Source organism: Chiloscyllium plagiosum, chromosome 17, assembly GCF_004010195.1.
Source record: "Chiloscyllium plagiosum isolate BGI_BamShark_2017 chromosome 17, ASM401019v2, whole genome shotgun sequence".
Lineage (NCBI taxonomy): Eukaryota > Metazoa > Chordata > Chondrichthyes > Orectolobiformes > Hemiscylliidae > Chiloscyllium > Chiloscyllium plagiosum.
Window position 1 is genome coordinate 12,213,758 of NC_057726.1, and position 23,247 is coordinate 12,237,004.

Genomic DNA, 23,247 nt, shown 5'->3' on the forward strand with positions numbered 1-23,247 from the left:
TACTGCTCATTACTGCAGTGTTTACTAGTGTGTTTGGTGAGACATCTTACTTTAAACATTATCTCCCTCCATGCTGAGGGCATTGTGGCTGCAATGCCTACCACTTGTCGGACACACAGCAGGGATTTGCCACCCCACTTCAGCATGTTCCAAATCCACAACCTCTACCACTTATATGGGTGAGAGCAGCAGACACATGGGAAAACCGTCACCATCAAATTCCATGCCAAGTAGCGTACCACCCTGACTAATATAGCTCCATCCCGTTCAGTAAAATGGGAGATATTACCTAGAACCAAGGAACACAGTCACAAAGTAAGGGAAAATTTGTTCATGCAGATCCTGAAGACTCCTTGGAATTCTCTGCTCCAGAGTCTAGTGGATTCCCTTCAGTGCAGAAAGAGTCTGCCCAGTCCTCTGAAAGGGAGTCCACCCAGACCCCTATACTGTCTCCATAACCTGACATTTACCATGGCCATCTGCAAATTTTTAGGACTGTGGGAGGAAACCAGAGCACCGAGTGGAAGCCCATGCAGACATTGGGAGTACTTGCAAACTCCACACAGTCACCCAAGAGTGGAATCTAATCTGGGTATCTGGCGCTGTGAGGCAGCATTGTTCACTGCTGAGCGGCTGCCCCAGGGGCATGCATAGACTAAGTTGTTATGTGCATTAAAGTTATGTACATTACATACTGGAAAAACGGTGGTGAAAGTGCTTTCTGTTCCCATTACCCACTTAGAGCGGCTCTTGGGAGTTTTCGATTTTGTTTTGTAATTAATAAAAGTGCGCAGTCAGAGTTTTTTGGCTCAGCTACAAAGTTATTGTTTATGAAAGTAAGCCACCTGATACAAAACCTCTGAGCTGGCATAAATGATGCAACACCTTGACTGGCTTGTGCAGTGTAAATTCCTCCACATCTTGACTTTTGGTCCCACCAAAAACACACCAAGTCACCATGATTGGTTTTAAAAAATACGCCTTTAACAAAAAATCAGCTGCAAAGCCTCACTTTCTTTTCTGCCCAAATCTATCTCCATTCAGACCCAAAACCCTTGGATTTGAACAAAGAACAAAGAAAATTTACAGCCCAAGAACAGGCCCTTCGGACCTCCAGATCTACTGTCCTAAGCATCTGTATCCCTCTGCTCCCCATCTTCTCATGCATCTGTCCAGACGCATCTTAAATGAATCTACCGTGCCTGCCTCTACCACCTCTGCTGGCAACGCGTTCCAGACACCCACCACCCTCTGTGTAAAGTACTTGCCGCATGTATCCCCCTTAAACTTTTCACCTCTCACCTTGAAAGCGTGACCTCTCATTATTGAATCCTTCATCCTGGGAAAAGGCTCATCTCTATCTACCCTGTCTATACTCTTCATGATTTTGTTGCCCCTTAATCTCCTTTTTTCTAATGAAAACAAACCTAACCTACTCAACCTCTCTTCATAGCTAGCACCTTCCCATACCAGGCAATATCCTTGTAAACCTTCTCTGCACCCTCTCCAAAGCGTCCACATCCTTTTGGTAATGTGGCAACCAGAACTGTACACAGTATTCTAAATGTGGCCAAACCAATGTCTTGTATAATTTTAACATACCTGCCAGCTCTTATACTCAATACCCCATCCAATGAAGGCAAGCATACCATATGCCTCCTTGACCACTCTATCCACCTCTGCAGCAACCTTCAGGGTACAATGGACCTGCATTCCCAGATCGTTCTGCCCATCAACTTTTCCCAAGGCTCTTCGCTGTTCACTGTATAATTCGCTGTAGAATTAGACTTCCCAAAATGCATCACTTCACATTTGCCTGGATTGAACTCCATCTGCCACTTCTCCACCCAACTCTCCAGTCTATCTATATTCTCCTGTATTCTTTGAAAGTCTCTTATGCTTTTGGCTACTCCACCAATCTTGGTGTGATCTGCAAAGTTGCTGATCATACCAACAGTGCCCTCTTCCAGATCATGGGCGGCACGGTGGCTCAGTGGTTAGTACTGCTGCCTCACAGCACCAGGGTCCCAGGTTCGACTCCAGCCTTGGTTGACTGTCTGTGTGGAGTTTACACATTCTCCCCGTGTCTGTGTGTGTTTCCTCCGGGTGCTCTGGTTTCCTTCCACAGTCCAAAGATGTGCAGGTCAGGTGGATTGGCCAAGTTCTCAGTGCATTAGAGGGAAATGGGTCTGGGTGGGTTACTCTCCAGAGGGTCGGTGTGGACTGGTTGGGCCGAAGGGCCTCTTTCCACACTGTAGGGAATCTCATCTAATCATTTATGTATACCTCAAACAACAGTGGCCCCCCCAGCACTGATCCCTGTGGAACACCACTGGTCACCTTTTTCCATTTCGAGAAACTCCCTTCAACTACTACTCTCTATCTCCTGTTGCTCAACCAGTTCTTTATCCACCTAGCTAGAACACCCTGCACACGATGTGATTTCACTTTTTCTATTAGTTTACCATGGGGAACCTTGTCAAACGTCTTACTCAAGTTCATGTATATGACATCTACAGCCCTTCCTTCATCTATCAACTTGGTCACTTCCTCAAAGAACTCTATTAACTTGGTAAGGCATGATCTCCCCCACACAAAACTATGTTGCCTACCACTGATAAGCCCTTTCTTTTCTAAATATAAATAGATCCTATCCTTCAGTACCTTCTCCAGCAACTTTCCCACCACTAACGTCAGGACTCACTGGCCTGCAGTTACCCAGAATATCCCTACTCCCCTTCTTGTACAGGGGGACAACATGAGCAACCCTCCAGTCCTCCGGCACCTCACCTGTGTTTAAGGATGCCACAAAGATATCTGTCAGGATCCCAGCTATTTCCCCTCTCGCCTCCCTCAGCAACCTGGGATAGATTCCATCCGGACCGAGGGATTTGTCCACCTTAATAACCTCTAGCCTACCCAACACATCTTCCCTTGTCTCCCTTAAATGCCTTTGTATTTTCAGCCTCTGAATTGGCTAATATCTCACAAATGTCCACACTGATGGTCTTTGCGATGTGGACTGTAGGTCTGGGAGCCGGGTTGACCATTCCTGACCAACCTTTCTCCTGTAGGCCCCTTGAAGCCAAGGTGGCTGTGATTAAGCTGGCATACCTAGAACCCAACATGGCTGGACCATCCAGCATTGATTGTAAGCCTGAATCAGGCTGACCAATCCTGACCCTTCTTCCGACTCTAGTGCTGAACCCTTCACTCTTATCCTTTTTTTTATGCTAGCTAGCAAGTGTGGCTAGCATTCTTTGTTTCTGAGTAGGATGTTCAGGGTTGAGTCTCACCCCGAGGCTTCAGGGGCAAGGAAGATGCATTCATAATCTAGCATTTTGAGTACTAATCTGTGAATTCTTCCAATACCTGACAATGGCAGGCAGTAAGATCCCAAAAGGTTTTTGGTCAGCGATGTGAACCTCTGCCACCATGATAGATACCTCCAGACTACAACAATATAAGATTGTCACACATCCCTTCCACCACCTCATAATAAGTAGCGAGGGGATTAACCAGTTGTATTAAATATTCTGACCCTGCAAATTGGAATGTACTTGAAAATATATTGCCGTTCCTTCTGTGTTTGGTGACAATCCTGGAATCTCCTCGCTAACCACATGGGGTGGCATGGTGGCTCAGTGGTTAGCAGCACCAGGGACCTGGGTTTGATTCCAGCCTTGGGTGACTATCTGTGTGGTGTTTGCACATTCTCACTGTGTCTGCGTGGGTCCCCTCTGGGTGCTCCAGTTTCCTCCCACAGTTCAAAGTTTTGCAGGTCAGGTGAATTGGCCATGGTAAATTGCCCATCGTATTCAGGGATATGTAGGCTAGGTATGCTAATCAGGGGTAAATTTAAAGTAATACCATTGGGGTTGGGTCTGGGAAGGATACTGTTCTGAGGGTCGATATGGACGTTGGACCAAGTGGTCTGTTTCCACACTGTGTAGGGATTCTATGAAGCACTGTAGGTCGACATGAGACTACAGCTCACCACTTCTCTTCTATTCTGACACCATTTGTCTGCACTATCCTCCTTTATCTTGTGGGATAGACATCCTTTCCAACTGGACTCTAGAAATATGATGGGGAAGAAATGTTAGGGACAAGCAATAAACAGACCCACCCAGCAAACCAGTGTACCATGAGAGAATAAGAAATTGTACGGTATTATTGGAAGGATGAAAATTCAGTTGGTACTGACTATCTGTTGCCATTGATGCCAGGACAATATTGCGGCCAAGTCTTCTGCTCACTATCTGTCATAGAGGTTACATTGGATTTGGACTGTTAGTGTGGTTTAAAGTAGCACATTGTGAGCATATAAAAGATGTACCCTTCAGAGAAATTAGTACATTTAAAATTTATATCTTCATTTTACAAACTAATTAATCTTCAGTTTCTTTTTAGAATTTGATTAATTGCTTCATTTTCAAGTTTGCAAATATTAATCTGATGATTGCATAAGTGAGCTGTTATTCAGCCAATGTTATTGCTGAAGTATTTTATGTAGTTGTTGGACATAAGGGGTAGGAATAGTAATGAAAACAAATGTTCTGGCTCTCTTTCTGAACTTCTATTAACACAGCAAATTTTTATTCTTCAGTTGCTCCTGGACAATAACTGAACTCAAGCAGCAGCATGTTTTTTTTTAATTACCATTCATGGATGTCAGTGTTTGTGGCTGGGCCAGCATTTATTGCCCATCTCTAATTGCTCTTGTGATGGTGAGCTTGTTTCTTCAAGCGCCGTAGTGCAGTTTTGGTCTCCTTACTTGAGAAAGGATGTACTGGTACTGGAGGGGGTGCACAGGAGGTTCACTAGGTTGGTTCTGAGTTGAGGGCTGGCTTATGAGGAGTAGACTGGGATGATATTGGAATTTAAAAGGATGGTGGGGGGGGGGGGGATCTTCGAGAAACCTATAAAATTATGGAGGGAATAGATAAGATAGAAGCAGAGAGGATGTTTCCACTGATTAGGTGAAACTAGAACAAGATGACATAGGGAGGAACTTCTTCACCAGAGGGTTGTGAATCTGTGGAATTCCCTGCCCGGTGAAGCAGTTGAGGCTTCCTCATTTTTTTTTTTTAATTGTTAAAATAGATAATTTTTTTTCAACAGTAAAGGGATTAATGGTTATGGTGAGAGGGTGAGTAAATGGAGCCAGGGCCATGAAAAGTTCAGCCATGATCTTATTGAATGGTGGAGCAGGCTCGAAGGGCCAGATGGCCTACTCCTCTTGATTCTGATATTCTTAGGGTTTTTATTATACCTGCCCCGATACTATCAGGACTATTTAGCAAGTGCTATCCATTTCCACTGCGACAGTGGATGTTTTGCCTAGGGTTTGGTAAGTGTTGTTTAGTACAGTCTGTGTTCTCTTTTTTACAATCGATTATAAGAAGGTGTTTGATTTGATTGGTCTGTCCAGTGTCTTATCTGTAGTCATTACAGTCAAAAGGGCAACTTTCAAGGAGAGAAAGGCAGAGAAGTTTCAACAGGGAATTTCTGTCATTAGGGCCTCCACAGCTAACATTACACACATGATGATGCACAAGCAATGTGCTGCCAAGTTCTTGAAGTAGATGTGCACCTTTCGCATCAATCTATAAACCCATTGATTTGGTGTTTGTGAACTATCAAATTTGGTCAGAGCAACTGGTACGACCACCTCCTCTGGTTTGTCAGGCAATTGGCAATGACGACAGTGCCTTGACGAAGTGACCTTGTTTTTGTATTTTTCTGTGCTTGACAGTAAGAGACTGAAATAGCTTCACAAGGACACAGCAGCTGATTCTCTCCCACTAACTGTGGCAAAAGGAATCAAGCTGTTGTGAGTAATTGTTTGCTTTTCAATCTTCTTTGCTTTCTCTGCTGACTCATGCTAGATATGGAACTCCAAAGGGCTCAATGTAATTATATAGTAACCACCTTCACCACTGTTCATTGGTTCAGTGACAACTCAAGTAGGTGGAAACTTAGCCTTAGTAATCAGCTTCTGTAAAATTTCTAAATTAGACATTGTTTGAAATAATTGGCTTTTTGACAGACCACTCCAGCTAAGGCTGTGAAGATAGAGCTTATTGGCTGAAGATGTGTGTGTGTGATGGTTTGAAGATGAAACTTTTCATCCACTCCTGAATCACAAAGAGCAGCAAAGTAAAAGCTTCAATCTCTGAAAACTTCCAGGAATGAAGAGAGGTTTGAATTTGTTGAATAATTCTTCATGAAGCAGAAAGCCATTCCAAAGTGCTTTACAGTCAGCAAAGTAATTTGCAGTTTTTTCCTTTGATGTAACTGCAGTCAAGTTGCGCACAGAGTCATCCCAGAAACAGAAAAATGTGAATGACCATAACCATGGTGTTGATTGAGGAATAAATGTTGGCGCTGGGACACTGTAGGGAGTCTGAACGTGAGAAGTTACAGCCCCGTATGGGCAGGGTGCCAGTATGTGACGGAGTTTTTAAGGTGAGATTGGAATGTGTGGGGGAGGTGTCTGGTCCAACAGGGACAGGAGGGGATGTTTTCTTCAGTAGGGTGTGGAGTTTGGTCTTGGGGCTTGGAGGAAGGACGATTGGGTTCATAGGTCACGGTCAAGAAGGTGCAAGGGTTCAGGAGCAGGACTATGCCTTAAATCTAACAGATCCTTTGGAATAAAGAAGCATCTGGGAAAGTCAAATCACTCCCACTTTTACAAGCCAGTAATTCTTCAAGCCTTTTCTGGCGTACTATTCAATGCAACAAGACTCCGGAGGGTCTCCAATTTAAGTGGATACTTTTGGAGAATTTTAGGAATGAGAATTCCCATGGGAATCTTCAATTTCTTGGAAAACTCTTAAAGTGTGCTACATCAGGCATTCCACAAGGTTCCAGAGCACAACTCCAGTCAATACTCTCTGGCTGTCAGAAAATCCAGATCTTAATTTCTTTTGTAAAGTTGTGTTTTTTTGGTCTGTTATCATTGTGGTGGTTCCTGATGCCTCGACTCTTAAGACAAACTGGAGTCTGACTTCCACTCATCTGTAGATTGTTGGGATAGAATCATAGAATAGAATCCCTACAGTGTGGAAACAGGCCATTTGGCCCAACAGGTCCACACTGACACTCCAGAGAGTAACCCACCCAGACCCATTCCCCTAACCTATTACTCTACATTTCCCGTGACTAATGCACCTAATCTACACATCCTTGAACACTATGGGACAATTTAGTATGGCCAATTCACCTAATCTGCACATCTTTGGATTGTGGGAGGAAATCCATGCAGACACAGACAGAGCAGACACAGACAGAATGTGTAAACTCCACCCAGACAGTTACCAGAGGCTGGAATCGAACCCCTGTCCCTGGCGCTGTGAGGCAGCAGTGCTAACTACTGAACCACTGTGCTGCCCTAAAGGGTATGAAAAAAGCCCTTTAGCTTTGAAATTCCATGCCAAAGCCAGACAGTTTGCAAACTGCCTTGTGATTAATTTTTTTCAATTATTTGGAGAAGGGTCATCATTAGCCACAAAAGTGGGTGCGTTGCACATTTAATGGTTTCTGAATGAGATGTCCCCAAAAATTAGTTTGCAGTTTAATTTCTTGTCCAAACTTTAGGCTGCAATGTGGTTTCAAGAAAATTTCCAAGAAATGAAAGATCAACTGACCTCTCAACTCCATTTTATTTTGAAAGTAAAGTGTCCATTTTTCATTGTTTGAAAGCAAGGTATCCATTTTAACATTATGCTTTATAAATGTATAATATGAGTGAAAACAGGCTCACTTTATTACTTGGAGATCTTTCAGAAAGTTACACTACTGAGAGAAAATTCTCACAACCAAAATATACTTTTCCTTCTTGCAGATAATGAAGAATATATTCCATCAATCATTCAATGCGTACAAAACTGATATAGAGCCCAGGGTGAATGACTTGACAATCCATCTCCTTCAGTGCAGCCGAAGACTATTCGAGATCATGCTGTCACATAGAAAGGTCACAGCAGCCTACATCGAAGGAGACAATGTTGCAGTCACCATAGAGGGAGAAGCAGCTAGAGTCTTAAACTTTGATACAGGTAATGAGATCACTGCACAGTGAGGGGGAGACCATTGCATTGCTATGTTTTCCTTAGAGTTCTGCTGGCCAATGCACAGCTGGAAGATTCTGGAGACAATCTGAGTCCAAATTGGCTTAGTCTACTTCAGCTGATGCAGTTAGATTTCTAAAGCTGGCTCAGGCAAAGCCAATTTCTTTCTTTCACTCCCTTCCACTGGCCCTGTCTTCATCCAGTGACCTTGCACTTTTAGAAAATATAAATGTTTACTGATAGCTTCATTTCAAACATCAAGTGAATGCACAGTGAACTAGGCTCATGCACAGGAGGGAAAAAATTGGCCTACTTTAGGTGTGGCAGACTGAGGAACATCACAAGTGTCGAATGCACTGAGTAGTGATAGGAGTTAAGCCTCAGGAATTAGCTGGTTTGATTCCGTGAGAAGGATTTTTTTAAAATTCCCAAACCTACTGCAATCAAGCCACAAAATGCTTTTAATGGAGATACGGGGTAACTGAACTTGTGGCAGGGGTATGACATCTAGCCTGGTCACAGCAGTGGTCGAGTCAGTAAAATGTTTTGAGGTAATCTCCGGTGTAATAGTTACTTTTAATTTTCTGACATACGCAACTCAGAAAAGAACATTGTGAGCACATTTGTTGATGTTCATTTAATGGTTAGGGAGACACTTACAGTGACAGAGCAGATGAGAACTGGAGGACCACTGATCTCATTGGGAATAAAGTGATGGTGAGGTGAATAAAATTTTAAGTGGCATATTAGAAAGTGGAACACACTGCCTGTAAAATGATACATTGGATAATTATCCGAAAAGGGAGTTTTGTAGTGCGATGTGAATGTCACTGGCGGGTCAACATTAATTGCCCGTGCCTAGTTACCCTTTTGAAGATGTTGGTGACCTGTCATCTTTAACCACTGCAGACCACATGCTGTACGTGGATCCACAATGCCTTTAGGGAGGGAATTCTAGGATTTTGACCCAGAGACAGTGAAGAAATGGTAACGTATTTCCACATCAGGATAGTGGGGGGCTTGGAGAGGAACCTGAAGGCGTTGGTGATCCCATGTATCTGCTGTCCTTGTCCTTTTAGTTGGAAATGGTCATGGGTTTGGAAGGTGCTGTCTAAGTGGAACCAAGTAAATTGTTTATGCAGAGGATTGTCATGGACACAGTGGGCAAAATGTGCTCCTACTGTGCAGTAATTGTTCTCTGGTTCCTACATTTTGACTGGGTTTCCCAGACCCCAGGTAAAATGAGCAAGGGGTGCCTTGAGCCTGTGGTATTTGGATGAGCAGGACTGCTGTGGGCCAAATCGAATTGGAATGTTGCAAGCAGTCAGGAAAGCCATGCCTTCAGAATTCCAAGCCTGAATTCCTTCCTTCCCCTCAAAAAATAGGTCTATAGTGTCTGAGAATGAACCAGTCAGCCCCTTAGCTCTGGAGAATGTGATTGAGTTACCATGATGATTAGAGTGCACTAGGATGGTGACGGAAAATGAAAATTTGAAACATTATCTTTAGCCAAGTCATTAAACGAAGGTCCCATCCCCAAAGATCCCGTTATGTCTTACAGGAGTTTGGGCAGTTGCCCTGGTTTTGTGGTCCAAACCTACTAAAGCAAAATCTCTTGGTTATTTTATCTCTTTGCTCTTTGTGGACCTTTACACAAGAAACTAGTTTGAGTCCAATTTATGACTGTCTGCTTTGAAAAAAAAACAATTATCTGTTTAGTATATTAAGGCTTTTCACAGGATAAGTAGACGCTATATTAATTGTATCAAATGCGATGAATAATATTTTTAATGTACATGAAGTTTTGATCTCCATGCTTTTGATAATCAAGTTTTGTATTAATGGATAGTATCATGTGTTGCGTATACTTGTCTGTTAATTGATGCCATTTTGCTCTTTGATTTGATTCAGACAGATATATCTTTCTGCTTGCTTGCAGGTTGTGGAGTTAACCTTGGATTGAAAGGCTTGGAGACGTTGGATGAATTTATTTATAAAATTGCAACAGCAGTTGACCAAAGTGATGTTTTCGAAGCGCTCTCTGAAAAGATAAGACACTCGAAACAAATTGCGGAGGATTTCCGCCTGAATGGCTTGACTGTCACCATGTTTCAGTGAGACAGTGAGGAGGAACATGGCAGTGGAGATATTACACTGGCTTGAATGGATCAAGAATGAGCAACATGCAAGATTTATTTTTTGAGCTTGTTGCTATATAGCTCCTGAAAGATTGCCGGTAGAGGTGATCACAGTGAAGTGGGCAGTGTTTGGCTAAAGTGAAATGAAGTTTATAGGCTTCATTTTGGGTAAAAAGCACAAAGCTAAGGAAATAAGTGGACTCCCAAAACGTTATTCATATTTGCATCCAGTTGCAGGAGAGCATCGATTGTAAAGTGCTTTAACCTAAAATTTTCAGAGTTTACATTATAATTCTACTTGCTAATAAACAGATTCTTTAGACCCGGAGGTTGGTTCCCGAGTGATTAGTTTGTGGAAAGCTCATCCGTATGAGAATATCTGAACCTCTGATACTCATGAATTGGATAAATCAGTACCAGCCACTAACGTTTCCTCTCAAAATCTGTAAACATTGGTGTTTTATTTGTACAGTCCTGTGGCTTATTTGTAATACATTGAGGTAAACAGAGACTGAGTATTCCAAGATGCAGATCAATGGTATATCCCCAAGAGAATCTATCAAATAGAGTCTAATGGGTTGCCAATGCAGATTTATGTTCTGTTTTATGTTCTATTAAACTGGAGGATTTGAGAAACAAGAACATGGGGTAATTGTGTGATAAAGAACATGGGGTCTGCATTCTATGTATTAAAGTAAACTAGTTGATGGGGATCTATTTATTCAAGAGGGTCCCTATGTGCTTGAATAAGGTGAGCAGTCATGAGATATGTACCATCAACATACTTCATAGCACAACAACAAGAGCTTGCATTTGTATAATACCTATATTATAAACCTGCAAAAATGTCTTGGGACATTTTAATGAAAAATAAAGTCCGAGTCAAAGAAGCAATGGAAACTTTGGATGATCCGTGTTTTGGAGTGAGAAAGGGTAGAAAAATTGTATTCCAGTCTCGGCAGCAGAATGGATACTGGCAACGGTGGGGAAAAGGAAGAGGAGAATGTACAAGAAGCCAGTTTTGGGAGGATGGTAAGATGTCGGAGGGGGCTTTGAAAGGCTGGCAGAGGTGATGGTTAGGGTGTGGGGCTAGGAAGACAAGGAAATAACTTAAACACCAGGATCAGCACTTAAAACGGACGTGTAGGAGTCACTATAGGACAGTGTGAATAGGAATGATAGATCAGGACATGCTAGGCTGAGTTTACAGACCATGGAAGGTAGCAAGGAAAGCATTAGAACAGTACAGTCTGGAAGAAATGGAAATGTGGATAAGGGTTTCAACAAATGATGGACTTGAGCAGCTAATGGTATGGAGGTGGAAATAAGTGATCTTTGCATTGGAGAGGGGATTTCTCCCACAGATCTCAAGTGCACATTGTGTTTCATACATAGTTACGTTAAAGTGTTTGGGAAAAGTGCATCTTTGCCGCATAGGCTGCAGCAGTTCGAGAAACCTGTTGATCACCACCTCAAGGACAATAAATATGCACCTTGCCAAAAATGAACACATCATTAAAACTCTGACTAGGATTCCAAGATGGCAAATGGTCCAGTTTAGCACAAGGCAGTGGCCAGGACATACAGCTTGTGGCAGGATTTTGGGAGTCCACGATCGGGGGTCACAGTCTAAAGATTAGGACTGAGATGAGGAGAAATGTCTTCATTCAGAGAGTGGTGAGCCTGTGGAATTCTCTGCCAAAGAAGGCAGTAGCGGCCAAAACATTGCATGTTTTCAAGAACTTAGATATAGCTCTTAGGTCCAAATGGAACAAAGGGTGTATGGGAATTAAATTGGATGATCAGTCATGATCATATTAAATGGTGGAGCAGGTTTGAAGGGGTCTACACCTCTACCTATTTTCTGTATGCTGAATTAGTTTAAGCTACTCATCACCAGATCAGATACGTCAAACAATATTACACTCGCTCCCTTAATATTCCACTGCTCCAAGCTCATTCTGAAGCGGATACCGCTCCTGATTTTCCAAACTGCAGTGTAGATGGAAATTGGGAATGTCATGGGATCCCAATGAGCAATGATAATTCCAGGAGAATTATCCAGTGAATTACAAACCCCATGGCAAATCTTCATAAATGAATCACTTTAAAAGTGTCCATTTCAATCACAGAATTCAGAGGGTTCCTCCGCAGTTATTGTATAAGTCATTCAGGAAAAGCTGGACTTTTGAAAATTTAATATAACTCCAAAGTAACCATTAAATTGAACAGCTGCGCCCCCTCCAACCTTCCAAACTTACCATAGTCACCCCAACTATCCCTCTCCTCGAACCCTTACATCTCCCCGACCCTGAGCACCCTGAACTACCAAACTGACTCCAACAGCATTTCGTCCAAGACAAATCTACTATCTACCTACTCTTCCTCACCCTACAGATAGTCAGCTACTTGGTCCCCTACCCTGTGGCACCCCCTTACCCACCAAGCTCTGTACTTTCCTGGTATCCCACCCAGCTGGCACAGCAACTTGACGTTTACCCTTTCACAAGAGCTATCAAAGTGGTGGCCTATGATGCTGAAGATATAACATCACAGTTTAGTAGCACCGGACAGCTGTGAGAAACATTGGCCAGGGTGGTTGCCTTCCTGAGACTATCCTGCACTACATGGCAATATCAGAGTTATAAACAAAATGGCTCTGCAGTTCTGAAGTAGTCCTGTTTCGACTCTCCTGCCAAAAATGCTCAGCTACATCTGAGAATAAAAATGAGCAAGAAGATTGCTATCCCTCGGTAAATCAGGCCCAATGCTATGGAGATGGAATGTGTTATAGAGACATACAACATGGAAACAGACCTTCCAGTCCAACTCATCCATGCCGACCAGATATCCCAACCTAATCTAGTCCCATTTGCCAGCACTTGGCCCATATCCCTCTAAACCCTTTCTATTCATATACCCATCCAGATGCCTTTTAAATGCTGCAATTGTACCAGCCTCCACCACTTCCTCTGGCAGCTCATTCTGTACACGCACCTCCCTCTGTACGAAAACGTTGTTGCTTAGGTCCCTTTTATATGTGCTGGAGAATAAAAATGGGATCTTGCCCCGCCACATACCTGAGTCATAAACATAAAAAATAATCACTAAGAAAACCCTTTTCAATATATCTTCACTGCCAACCTTTTCCTTTAGAAAATGAAGAACTTACAAACCTCTCTCCAAATTGAAACTATCCATTCTGATGTCTTTACTGATTTCATATTGAGTCAAACTTCCCTCCAGGCTTCCTCCCATTCCAGTCCTGAATAAGAACATTTCTTTATCTCTTCTCAGAACTCAGTTCATTCATGACATGTCCCACCTCCTGCTTCCTTGGCCCCTCTCTTACTTAAACAATGATCCAACTTTTCTCAATTCCCACACGAGCTGGAAAAGCCAACACCTTCTGTCCATCAGAACATTCTTTCTGAGTTCGCTCTGTCTAGTCCAGTCAGAATTTTTATAGGTTTCTGTGAGATTCCCCTCATTCTTCTGTACTTTAGTGAATATCATCCTAACTGACTCAGTCTCTTCATACATTGTATACCAGCTCCTGATAAAGTGATGCTGAGTGAGTGAAAGTGAGTGCCATACCAGTGATGTTGGCTGAGCTGGGAAGGAAAATAAAAGCTTTGTTGTGAACAAGGCCTTCAGCATGAAGTTGAGAGTGCATGAGGAAATGCAGCGGAATTGTGTTGTTTAAAAAAAACACAAGGTAGACATTGAAATATTGGATGAATAATATGATGAGTTTTTAAAAAGTGAACTTATTCACGGGATGTGGTAGAGCAAACTGTTATTGCCCCTCCCTTGTTGACCTTCAGAAGGTCATGGTGAGCTGCTTCTTGAACCACTGCACTCCACGTGCTGGAGATAGACCCACAATGCCCTTAGAGTCAAGAGTGTGGTGCTGGAAAAGTACAGCAAGTCAGACAGCACCCGAGGAGCAGAAAAATTGATGTTTTGGGCAAAAGGCCTTCATCAGCTTTTGCCCGAAATATTGATTCTCCTGCTCTTCGGATGCTGGCTGACCTGCTGTGCTTTTCCAGCACCACACTCTTGACTCTAATCTCCAGCATCTGTAGTCACTTTCACTACAATGCCCGAATGCAGAGAATTCCAGGATTTTGAGCCAGCAACATTGAAGGAACAGCATGTTTCCAAGTCAGTGTGGTGAGTGGCTTGGAGGGAAATTGCAGGTGGTGGTGGCCTTGTTTGTCTGCTTCTTGCTTGTAGTAGTTGAGGGTGTGGGCGGTGCTGTCCTAGGGGCCTTGTTGAATTTTTGCCATACATTTTGTCAGTAATACCTGCTACTGAACATTGGTGGTGGAGGGAGTGAATGTTTGTGAATGTGGTGCCAATAAAGTGCCTGCTTTGCCTGGATGGTGTCGACCTTCTTGAGTGTTGTTGGAGCTGCGCCCATCTAGGTAAGTGAAGAGTCTTCGCTTATACTCCTAACATATGCCTTTGTAGAAGGTGGACAGGCTTGATTCACTGAGATCAGTTACTAGTCACAGGATTCCTAGCCTAGGACCTGCTCTTATAACCACGATATCTATATGGCCAGTCCAGTTCCATTTCTAATCGGTGATAACTTCCAGGATGTTGATGGGTACATTTAGCAAAAGTAATGCCAATGAATGTCAAGGGACAACGGTTTGAATATCTCTTTTTGGAGATGGTTATTACTGAGTAATTGTGTGAATGTCAATTGCTACCTGTCAGCTCAAGCTTGGACATTGTCTGGATCTTAATGTATTTGGATCTGGTTTACTTCAGAATTTAAGGACTCCTCAAGTGAATTGGCCATGCTAAATTGCCCATAGTGTTAGGTGCATTAGTCGGAGGGAAATGGATCTGGGTGGGTTACTCTTCGGAGGGTCGGTGTGGATTGGTTGGGCCGAAGGGCCTATTTCCACACTGTAGGGAATCTAATCTAATCTAATCTAATTTGCACATCATTAGCATTCATCAGCAAGTAGAGAAAATCTCTTGAAAAATCAGGGATGATGATCTGACCTTTTCTTGGCAAAGCAAGCTTGTTTAGTCAGGATTTCACAAAATATACTTGATTGTAAAATGATTTGTTACAAGTATTACTCATGACTTGTGATCCTTTTATGGAAATGAAAATCGTAGTTCAGTGAAGATGAATTATTGCCCTGGTTGTGGTGTATGAATGTAGATCAATTTGAGAGCTGAATGTTAACTGGTATAAGATACAAATGATTAGAATTAAAGCAAATGTTGACCTATCACTGATGGTGATGCTGTGGTAATTACATATTAAATGGTAATTTCATTGTAAAAATATGTGCAAGTTAATGAAATTTCAAAATTGACAACATGGTGCACTTGTTCTACATCTCCAATCTTGCCCCTCATGATGACTTTAATTAAATCATACATTCAGTGTCATTTGGGGCAGGGCCCTTTGAGTGCAGGTTGAGTGGTTAAGACTGGCAATGGAAGAGAGGTATGTATCACATCCTTGTCAGGTATTATCAAGAATGCTGCTTCGGTGATTGATTTAAATATTTCAAATTCTGTGTTTAGTATGTGCTATCAAGGGTATTGTCACATTCTGTGATTCCATGGTCCTGTAACTGGTTTATGCTATGGTACATGCATAAATCAAAATATATTTTTTATTACATGCAGTTATGGAAATTTTGCCTGGTGTTTTTGGTAATCACAATTTTTTTTCCATTGCTGTTGTAAGTCAACAACCTGCAGCGTGATCTCCTGTCAATTAGCCGCTGTGGGTTCACTGAATGTTAAGACATCGGACAAATTGCAGGTTAGCATGCATGACAGGAACATATGCGAATCATATGCTTAATGTTGCTGTAACAAAGCTTATTGATTTGTTTTGTCTCCCTTTAAAGTTTTAGGTCCAGACTGGCAAAGAGCTAAATATTGGACATTCCTAGAAGATAAAATATGATAAAAACTATTCTAGATAGATGCTCGACAGTGACAGCTGAGGCAGTTTGGCCCGTCAACTCTGCACTGACCCTCAGACCATCCCACCAGGACCGCACCCCACCCTCGTAACCCCACATTGTTTTTAACCTCGGCAAATCCATGTACCCTTGGACACCAAGGGGTAATGTTTTATTTTAGTATGGCTAATTCACTCAACCTGCATATCTTTGGACCATTGGAGGAAACCCATGCGGACATGGGAAAATGTGCAAGCTCCACGCAGGCAGTAGCCTAAGGGTGGAATTGAACCCAGGTCCTTGGTGCCTTGAGGCAGCAGTGCTAACCATTGAGCCAGTGTGCTGTTTGAGAAAGATGTGGGAAATAATTTTAAATTGAAGTTAACATCTATATTTCGAAGATATTAAAATATGAATTAGAATGTGCTTTGAGTAGGTGGTACAGTAAAAACATGATCCTTTGTATAATGCATCTTTAGTGCCCAAATTTCAAAGATTTTGCACTCTCGTTTGCCTCAACAAAGTATGTAAGGAAAGGAGAGTGAGGGAGCTCGGGTATTCGATGCGTGTAAAAAAAAACACAGGATATGAGTCTCATTGTCAAAATGAACATTTATTGGCCATTCCTAATTGCCTTTCAGTAATACTGAGTCATCGCCTTGACCACTAAATGGCTTTCTATCCATTTCACAGGATCCGGATTCATATTTTGACCGGATCAAATAACATTGTGAGCTAAATTAAAAAACAGAACCAAAAAGGTACCAATCTCTGGATTACTACCTGAGGCACGAGCTAATTGGTACAGGGTCAACAACATTAAGCAGGTAAATGCGTAGCTTAAAGCTTGTGGGAGAAATGGGGTTTGAATTCAAGGGACATTGGCACTAGTACCGGTGAAGAAGGGACCTGTTCCAATGGGTTGGTCTTCTTCTGAACCATGCTGGGACCAGAGTCCTAGCAAATTGCATAACTAGGGTTGTAGACAGGGCTTTAAACTAAATGGGGAATGGAGGGGGTGGGGTAGGATTCAGTTATTGGGAAAATGAGAAAACCCAAATTAAGAGGAGGTTCGAATGCCAAACTCAGGGGAAATTATTAAAATCTCCAGCACAGACACAAATAGGACAGAGTATCTGGAAAGGGTTATCAATCAAACTTCAAGTGCACTGAACAAACAAATGACAATGAGACGAGTGATGGTTAATACAGGGCTGAAGGTGTCCTGTCGGAATGCATGCGTTATAAGGAATAAGATGAATGAGCTTGTGGCGCAGATTGAAATTGGCAGGTGTGACATAATGGGCATCACGGAGATGTGGCTGCAAGGAGATCAGGATTGGGAGCTGAATATTCAAGGATAAACATTCTATCGAAAAGATCAGCGGTGGGTGGAGGGGCTGCGATTGCCTTATTAGTGAGAAATGAAATTAAATCAATGGTAAGAAATGAAGTAGGATCAGATGGGGTAGAATTGAGGAACCGCAAAGGTAAAGAAAACCATAGTTGGAGTCATGTTAAACCTCCAAACAGTAGTCAGAAGCTGGGGTGCAAGATACACCAGGAGATAAAAAAGATGTGTAGGAAGGGCAAAGTTACAGTGATCATGGGGAATTTCAACATGCAGGTGGATTGGGAAAATCAGGTTGGTAGTGGTTCATAATAAAGGAATTTGTGGAATAAATATGACATGACTATTTGGATCAGCTTTTGATTGAGCCCACTAGAGAACAGGCAATACTGGATTTAGTGTTCTGCAATGAGACAGACTTGATAAGGCAGCTTAAGGTGAAGGAAGCCTGAGGAGGCAGTGATCACAAGATGATTGAATTTACCCTACAATTGTGACAGGGAGAAGATTGAATCAAAGTAACAGTATCTCAGCTGAATAAAGGCGACTGCAGACGCATGAAGGAGAAGCTGGAGAGAATTGACTGGGAGAGAAGCCCAGCAGGAAAGATAGTGGAACAGCAATGGCAGGAATTTCTTGGAGTAATTCAGGAGACACAGCGGAGATTCATCCCGAGGAAAAAGAAGCATGGTACCGGGAGGATGAGGCAACCATGGATGACCAGGGAAGTCAGGGATAGCATAGAAGCATATAATGTGGTGAAGGGTAGTGGGAAACCAGAGGATTGGAAAGCTTACAAAGACCAACAGAGGGAAATGAAGAAAAGAATTGAGGGAGAAGGTTAAATATGAAGGTAAGCTAGCCAGTAATATAAAAGAAGACTGTAAGAGTATCTTTAGATATATAAAGGGCAAAAGAGAGGCAAAAGTGGACATTGGGCTGCTGGAAAATGATGCTGGAGAGATTTAGTGGGGATCAAGGAAATAGCTGAGGAATTGACTAATTACTTTTTGTCAGTCTTCACAGTAGAAGACATGTGTAACTTCCCAAGAATTCAAGTGCGTGAGGGGCAGAGTTGAGTTTGATGGATATCACCAAGGAGAAAGTGCTAGAAAAACTACATGGCCTGAAGGTGAATAAATCACCTGGACCAGATGGACTGCACCCCAGAGTTCAAAGGGAGATAGCTGAAGAGGTAGTGGAGGTGTTCGTGGTGATCTTTCAGGAATCACCATAATCAGGGAGGGTCCCAGAGGACTGGAAAATCATTATTGTAACATTCCTGTTTAAAAAGGGAGTTAGACAAAAGATGGAAAATTACAGACCAATTAGCCGAACCTCGGTTGTGGGTAAGATCCTGGAATCCATCGTGAAGGGTGAGATTTCCGAATACTTGGAAGTGTATGGTAAAATAGAGCAGAGCCAGCATGATTTCATCAAAAGTAGGTCATGCCTAACAAATCTAGAATTCTTTGAGGAAGTAACAAGCAGGTTAGACCAAGTGGAGCTAATGGATGTTATCTACCTGGACTTCAAGAAGGCCTTTAACCAGGTGCTGCACAGGAGGATAAGCACCCATGGTGTTAGAGGCAAGGTGCTAGCATGGACAGAAGCTTGACTGTCTGGCAGAAAGCAGAGAGTGGGCATAAAAGGGTCCTTCTCAGGATGGCAGCCAGTGACAAGTGGTGTTCAGCATGGCTCAGTGTTGAGACCATAACTTCTACTTTATACATTAACGATCTAGAAGGAACTGAGGGCATTCTGGCTAAGATAGGTAGAGGGGCAGGTAGCAATGAGGAAGCGGGGAGGCTGCAGTAGGATTTGGACAGGTTAGGAGAGTGAGCAAAGAAGTGGCAGATGGAGTGTAATGTGGTAAAGTGTGAGGTCATCACCTTGGCAGGAAGATTAGAGGCATGGACTATTTTCTAAATGAGAAAATTCAGAAGTCTGAATTGCAAAGAGACTTGAGAGTTCTAGTCCAGGATTCTTTCAAGGTAAACTTGCAGGTTGAGTCAGTAGCTAGGAAGGCAAATGCAATTATAGCATTTATTTTGAGAGAACTCGAATATAAAAGCAGGGGTGTACTTCTGAGACTTTACAAGGCTCTGGTCAGACCACATTTGGAGTATTGTGTGCTGTATTGGGCCCCATATCTCAAGAAGGAAATACTGACCTTGGAGTGTGTTCAGATGAAATTCACAACAATGATCTTAGGAATGAACAGCTTAAAATATGAGGAAGGTTTGAGGACTCTGGGTCTCTACTCGATGGATTTAGAAGGATAGGCTCTAATAACAGAATACCGAATAGCCTGGATAGAGTGGATGTTGGGAAGATGTTTCCATTGATAGGAGAGACTAGAACCCGAGGGTAGAGTAAAGGGAAGACCTTTTAGAACAGAGATAAGGAGAAACTTATTTAGCCAGTGAATGGTGAATCTATGGAATTCACTGCCACAGAAGACTGTGGAGGCCAGGTCATTGAGCATATTTAAGATGGAGATAGATATGTTTTTGATTGTAAAGGGGATCAAGGGTTATGGGGAGAAAGTGGGAGAACGCAGTTGTGAAACTTATCAACCATGATTAAATGGAGGGCGGACTTGATGGACTGAATGGTCTAATTTCTTCTCCTATGGTCTTATGGTCTTATTTCCATCTCTAAATGGCACTAGTGAACCTTGAATTCCATTCACAAATATCATGAAGAGTGATGATCTAGCAATTGCATCAAAATAGTTCCCTGATATTTACCCAAACCCACTTATAAGGTTAAAAAGTCAGTTACCATCAGATATGTGTACACGGAACTTACTTGAGCTTTAAGGTAACCCTTCATTAATGCAAGCAAATAAGGTGCATAAATGGTGTAAATAGATGCACACACAAAAGGGCGCAGTCACAGAAGTACATGCACTTAAATTGTTAATTAAAAAGAATTAGCTCTATATATTTTTGTGATATGTAGCAGGAAATTTCCTTCAACACTGTAGATACTTGCTGACAGGGCTTCAGTATAAAGGTGTGAAGTCTTAAATTGGACTCAATGTTTCTGACTTGTTTTTTAAGTTGAGCGTATGCAAGGTTGGCAGATCTCAAATGCCTGAGATCTACTTGGGTTAGGGAAAGAAACACATCCCAAATATCCTCATCATGAACAAGAATTGTTTGTTCCAACTGCAAGCCAGGAATGATCTGTATTGGAAATGGAGTCTGATGAGCAATGATCTCTGGAGTTGAATAACCCCTTTCAAGACTTTACAAACGTAATAGTCATGGAGAATTGTGTGAGAGGGCAACTGCATTCATTTCAACTTTCAGTTCCGAACAAGAGTATACCAGACTCAAAATATTTCACTCTCCATAGAGACTCTCCAACAGTTGGGTTCATTTCAAATTTCTTGTACCCACGGTATTTATTTGGGCATTTTTAGAACTTCGCATTGCAAAAAGATTTAATTACGTTGGGAATCGGTTCAGCCAAGCAGTCGTTGACCTGAAATGTCAACTAAGCTGTTCATTCAATCAGTTCTTATGACATTATAATATAATCATGAGTTTCCATGTCACATTGTACGTCAAAGAATTCCCAAAATATGCCATTGAGATGTCAGTGCATAATGAGCCATTGATGCATTAAAGTACTTCCCCTAATTAGATTAATATTGCGTAGAATATAACTGTCAGCTGCACGTACGTCCCTATCTTTAGCATTATCCATGTGAGAGCTACTTAAGCATTAGACATCAGCCTTTCCATTGTATGAATTTCAATATTTTTTGCCTTGTGAAGATTTTTGTATGCTGTGTGTAGCTGTTGTCATCTTGCTGCCAGCTGGCTTTGTGGCCATTTACCGTGCAATTTACAGGTTTAAGGGGGAATTGTATGCCACATGCAGACCTGACACATTTATAGATTGTGGGGAAGGGGTTAGAATGTGTAAAACAGAGCAGCTGGGAAACCAACGCATTCTTACTCTCAAAAAACAACTGAAATTGCTGGAAAGGTTCAGCTAGCCTGACAGCATCTATGGAGAGAAATCAGAGTAAATGTTTCAGGCTGAGTGACCCTCAAACTTGTTCTGTGGTAGTGACTCTACATCTGAGCTAGGAATACAGGGTTCTACCAGCTCCAGAGATATGTAGTAACATCACTGATAAGATTAATTAGAAAGTATCTATTTGGGTTTGAGTTCATGAGACAGTCACAACGCGTCAATTAAAATGACTATTAACATAGGCAACCAAATACAGAACGCTGTCACAGGCATCAGGTTTGAAGTATGAAGAATGATTTACATCATATAGGGGGTTGTAGCAGAATGGTTGTGTATCTATCTGTGAGCCAGGAGGTCTTGGTTCAAGTCCCACCTGTTCTATAGGTGTATAATAAGAGCTGTGAGCAGCTTGATGAGAAAATATCTAATACTTCAGGCTGAAACAGGTGAGAGAGACCAAGATGAAAGGGCTTGCCAGAAGGGGCTGGAAGCTTTTCTGCCCCATATATGCCTACCTCCAAGATATGATCATTGACACCCCCTCCCTCAACTGAGTTCCTCATTTTCCAAAACCAAATACCCCTACCTTTCCTTCGGGTCCCTGTCCTTGTTCAGGGTGTTCCGGTATAATGTGATGGTTGTGTTCCTTTGAAATCTCATGCCAAAGAAAATCACGTTATGGAAAATCACGGTGGAAAAGCACGCTGGAGAAGATCATTATAGAAAATCTCTACACCCATTTAGTAGAAAATTTGCATTATCCAGTTTTCACAATTATAGACAATTTGTGTTGACACAACACGTTATACCAGAATGACCTGTTCATGGACTGACCTTAGTACCTGTATTGTCATCTTCATTGGACTTCCTTGTAGGAGCCATTCCAGAAATTCTCGTTCTGCTGGGACTACTCAGCTGTTAGCCAATCAGATTGACCTGTACCCCTTGAGGGGAAGATTTTCAGTGCCTGAGGATTAGAAATCTTACTCTCGACTCATTAAGGCAGCCCCGAATATATTATTGCGAAAAGTTGGCCTTCCTTTAAAGTCAGTCATTAGAAATGGCATTGGGGGTCAAGTTTATAGTTGATCAGGAATTAGAGAAAGTTTTATTCCCTCTACCTTTTCCTGTGGAACTCTCCAGGTAGTCTTTGGAGGGTTCCGTCTGACTGACAATTCAGACTCAAAATTGCAGGCTTTCTTGGACAACAATTAACTGCCCACCAGACATTTAAATGTTCTGTGTAAATGTCATGTAGTTAATGAGTCAAGGTGTCCTGATGTGTGTCTGTCAGGGTACATCCCATCTCCAACTAGCTACAGACATAAAGATCTGGGCCAGTGATGCTGACACAGAATCAGCAAACTTTGTACAAACTGAAAGGTCAATTGTGAATTTGATGTTTTAACCTGAAAAGTAATTAAAAGTGGGGTTCCAAAATCATTAAATACGCTGAAATACAGTTGGATTGTTGAATGAGAGAGAGCAGCAAAATGGGATATATAGACCCAGTCTATAAGGGGGTACAAAATCACTGGGTCAATTGAAATAGAACTGAATAACAAGGAGATAATGCCACTGAATATCATTAAAAATCACACAACACCAGGGTATAATCCAACAGGTTTATTTGGAAGCACTAGCTTTCGGAGCGCTGCTCCTTCATCAGGTGGTTGTGAAGAATAAGATTGTAAGACACAGAATTTATAGCAAAAGTTTACAGTATGATGTAACTTATG

At 42.1% G+C, this 23,247-nt stretch overlaps 1 protein-coding gene across 2 annotated transcripts in view; it reads left to right on the forward strand.

The window, feature by feature from the left end:
* si:dkey-234i14.6 overlaps positions 1-11,544 on the forward strand; it is a 109,060-nt gene extending 97,516 nt beyond the window's left edge. The window contains exons 3-4 of one of the 2 annotated variants that reach the window (XM_043706558.1): positions 7,850-8,063; positions 10,015-11,544. In XM_043706558.1, the coding sequence (XP_043562493.1) occupies positions 7,850-8,063; positions 10,015-10,193 (393 nt within the window). In that variant the 3' untranslated portion in view covers positions 10,194-11,544. The remainder of the gene's footprint in view (positions 1-7,849; positions 8,064-10,014) is intronic. The other variant, XM_043706557.1, reaches the window with a different exon arrangement.
* Positions 11,545-23,247: the final 11,703 nt, after the last annotated feature.